Below are 3,386 nucleotides of genomic sequence, written 5' to 3'. Positions count from 1 at the left end.
ATTTTATTAAAAAGAATTGTCTTCCATGCAACACCCATCAGTCATATCAGTTTTGCGGTTGCTTGATAACATATTCTTTTCACGTGCACCTGAAATGAGGAATTGAAGTTGGCCCTCAGATACCGCTTATTCTGAAGTTGTATCGATCGGTGATAGTTTTCTGCGTGCAACGGTTGGTATTGCTAACGCTCCTTGAAACCTTTCTCCCGAACATGATCTGCTGCGAGCAGGAGGCAAGGTGCTGGGAGGCGAGGGGCCGCCGGCACTCTTACCAGATGCTGGCTTCCTCGGTGGACCCCAACCTAGGACTCGCCCTCGTGCTCGAAAACGACAACCAGACGTGCAGGTGAGGAACTTCCGAAATTGCCAAGCTATCATCCAAGCGACAACTTTTCACAATGATCTGTTGACAAGAAGAAAGGCGAAGAGAATACATGTTTGTTCATTGCTCGGTTAAAGGTTAGCGTCGGTGTAAAAGTTGATGATTACTTAAAAGTACACGCGGACAGAAAACACAGGACACAACGGTCTTAGCACTGCGTCCCGTCCTTTCTTTCTACGTCCGTGTGTTTCTTGCGCTGAAGTGTACATGATGTCATACCAACCAGCCAAACAGTCTGTCCTTTTGATTATTTAGAGGTTGCTTTATATCGCTAAACGAGACAATAGAATGAATATTGTCATGTTTATGGCGGGACAGTGAAGAATAAGACGCTGTCGAAGGAATGAACAAAAAGAAGTAGCATTCAAAGCACAACGAAAGTGGCGCGAATGGTCTTCGGTGGTGCAAATCCAGCGCAATCTCTGGTGCTTGCGTGCGTTGAAGGTACACCACAGTTTGCGTCACGCGCGCAATCTGATCAGACATGACTGTTTAGTAGTCGAATCAGCGACAAGATTCGGGAAACTTGGGATACGTGAAGCATCCTTGCAGCGAGCGATACTTTTGTAACAGTGGTTAACCGGAGAAAAACGATCATCGAAAAAAGATACATAGTGTACTTGTGTCGATATCAAGTTCTCGAGCTTCATTGCCGGGAGGTTTTCAAATATTCCTTACTTGGACGATGCGGTACAGGTTCGCGCTGACATTTTGGAGAGGAACTACTAGTGGCAATCAGAGAGACCGTTCAGTATATTTCGCGACAGCCTCCTCAAATATGGACAGTCTTCAGTGACGCAAAATCGGCTCTGGAACTACTTAGAGTGGTGTTGAAACAAACGCTTACAGATTGTTAGCTCTTCAAACTGCCGAGCTCTACACCTTAGCGCAAGAAAACCTCCACCACATCACATTTCAGCGGATTCCCAGTCACTGTGGTATACACGGCAGCGAACAGGCCGACGCCGAAGCGAAGAAAGCACTCGAAGAACGAGAGTCACTGCTTTCAATTCTTTTTTCAAGAGCGGACGCCAACTGTCTCCTCTCCATTGTCATCCGAAAATTGACAGCAAAGCACTGGGACAATCCGGATAATCGCCGCCACAGACGACTCCAGAGATTGGACCCTACCATGAATTTTAGGCTATCACCAAAAATTCAACGCAGCTGTGCCAGTCTTCTGCACAGACTAAGGCTGGATGTAGCGTTTACGCGCGGATACGTGCACCTCATGCGACGCACCGAGTCTCCACACTGTGAGGTTTGCAGTGTGACTGAGACTATAGGTCATGTGCTTTGTGACTGCCTTGAGTACACGGAAGAGTGCGAAAAGTTGGACAACGACCTTACGCGTCTCGGCAGCCCACCGTTGTCGGAGGACGTTATTTTAGGCCGTTGGCCAGACGCTCAATAGAGTTTCAAGGCCATCCAGGCGTTACTGAACTATTTAAAAATTACGGGCCTAGATTGTAGGCTTTGAGCATGCCTAATTGCTTGCCATATGTTCTACATCTTCCTTCTATCGTCATCGTCACCCATCATGCGCCTCTTTCTTCGATCTTTCTTTCCCTCTTCCCCTTCCCCCAACGCCGAGTAGCTGGCTAGAGGAATATACCTCAGGCCGACCTCTCTGCATTTCGTATAATTAAACTTCTCTCTCTCTCTCTCTCTCTCTCTACTCATAAAAGCTCCTTCTGTCGTAAGCTGGGGGAACAGTTCTGGGATGTGGCCTGACTTTGTGTATTCTATTCCTGTTTGCTTCTTACCGTGCTGTCTTTCTGTACTCCTGACCTATGTATTGCCTTGTCTTTCCCTTTATCACGCCTTCACTCTCACATGTGGCTGGCATTATTTACCGAACAAGTCAACTAACGATGGTTGGGCGGGATCACAGCTTTCAACAGGAGTGACACATGGCGGGCACACGTTACGTAAGCTGGTGTCCTCGTGCTCCTGCTTGAATACTTCATATATCCTGAGGACAGGGCCGAAAAAAAAGAAAATATCATGATTTCACCCCGTAGTGGAACATTTAATGAATAATCATCTTATTATGACATCTCTAACATAAGTGATGTCATTCGCAGACACACTGTGAAAGTTTATATTGTGTGCGAATACCAATCTGAGATATTCTTGAGACGACATGCAGAGCAAAAGATGAGAGTGCGCGCACAATATTTAATATGACATTGCCAACCGAGAAAAAAGATAAAGGTGACGTAGCAAACAGGACTGGCGTATTTAATGCGCATCTGGGGACGCGTAGGCGTTTTTTAGTCATTTTCAATAATTTCTACACTGATACAGGAGGAGAGGGGGAGAAAATCTTACGCAACCTGCGGGTACTGTAGGTGACGCAATAGTTAAGTAACAATCACAAACTGCCTAAAATTAATAGATGCTATTAGGCGCACGGTAAGTGAACAAAACACAAATTCATCATTGGTGTTTAGAACAAAACAATATGGTTAACTAATTGAACAATACCGCTAAAAAGATTTATATTGTCAGTATTAAGAGAAACATTCGCACTGCGATGAACTACGCAGTTTAGCGAAACAGGAAACCGGGCGAGTTGGTACAGGATAGGTTGGGCATTTCGAATCGTGGCGCAAATAGATGGAGCAGAAGAGGCGGAGGAGAAACACGCGATCGCTACATCACTTAATTCCGGAACCACGAATACATGATACACAATACATAACACATAACACATAACACATAACACATAACACTTAATAATTTTATTACACAATATATTATTGTTATAACAGATCGTGCACACAAGACGACATATACGTGCAAGGTTCAGTGACTTATTCGCGGTGTTCTCGTTTTCGTGCAGCACCCCGTACTCGGATACCGCCGTGGTGATCGACTCCATCAGACGGTGCAAAAAGATCTCTTCCGCAACCACGTGGGGCGTCCTGTCTTTCGGCGGCATCGATCTGAATCGACCGGCTTGCCACGAGATAGGTGCGAGCTTGAAGCGACACGAGCC

General features: G+C 45.8%; 1 protein-coding gene across 1 annotated transcript in view; it reads left to right on the top strand.

Annotated features, from left to right (window-relative positions):
- The first annotated feature begins 234 nt into the window (after window positions 1-234).
- The window catches only part of LOC142559447 (beta-scruin-like), a 27,401-nt gene continuing 24,249 nt past the window's right edge, over window positions 235-3,386 (top strand). Inside the window, exons 1-2 of the mRNA XM_075671038.1 lie at window positions 235-346; window positions 3,231-3,361. Coding sequence (XP_075527153.1) covers window positions 276-346; window positions 3,231-3,361 — 202 coding nt within the window. The 5' untranslated portion in view covers window positions 235-275. The remainder of the gene's footprint in view (window positions 347-3,230; window positions 3,362-3,386) is intronic.

Source organism: Dermacentor variabilis, chromosome 10 (assembly GCF_050947875.1).
Source record: "Dermacentor variabilis isolate Ectoservices chromosome 10, ASM5094787v1, whole genome shotgun sequence".
Lineage (NCBI taxonomy): Eukaryota > Metazoa > Arthropoda > Arachnida > Ixodida > Ixodidae > Dermacentor > Dermacentor variabilis.
The sequence above is the reverse complement of the archived record's forward strand: the minus strand, read 5'-3'. Positions and strand labels throughout refer to the sequence as shown.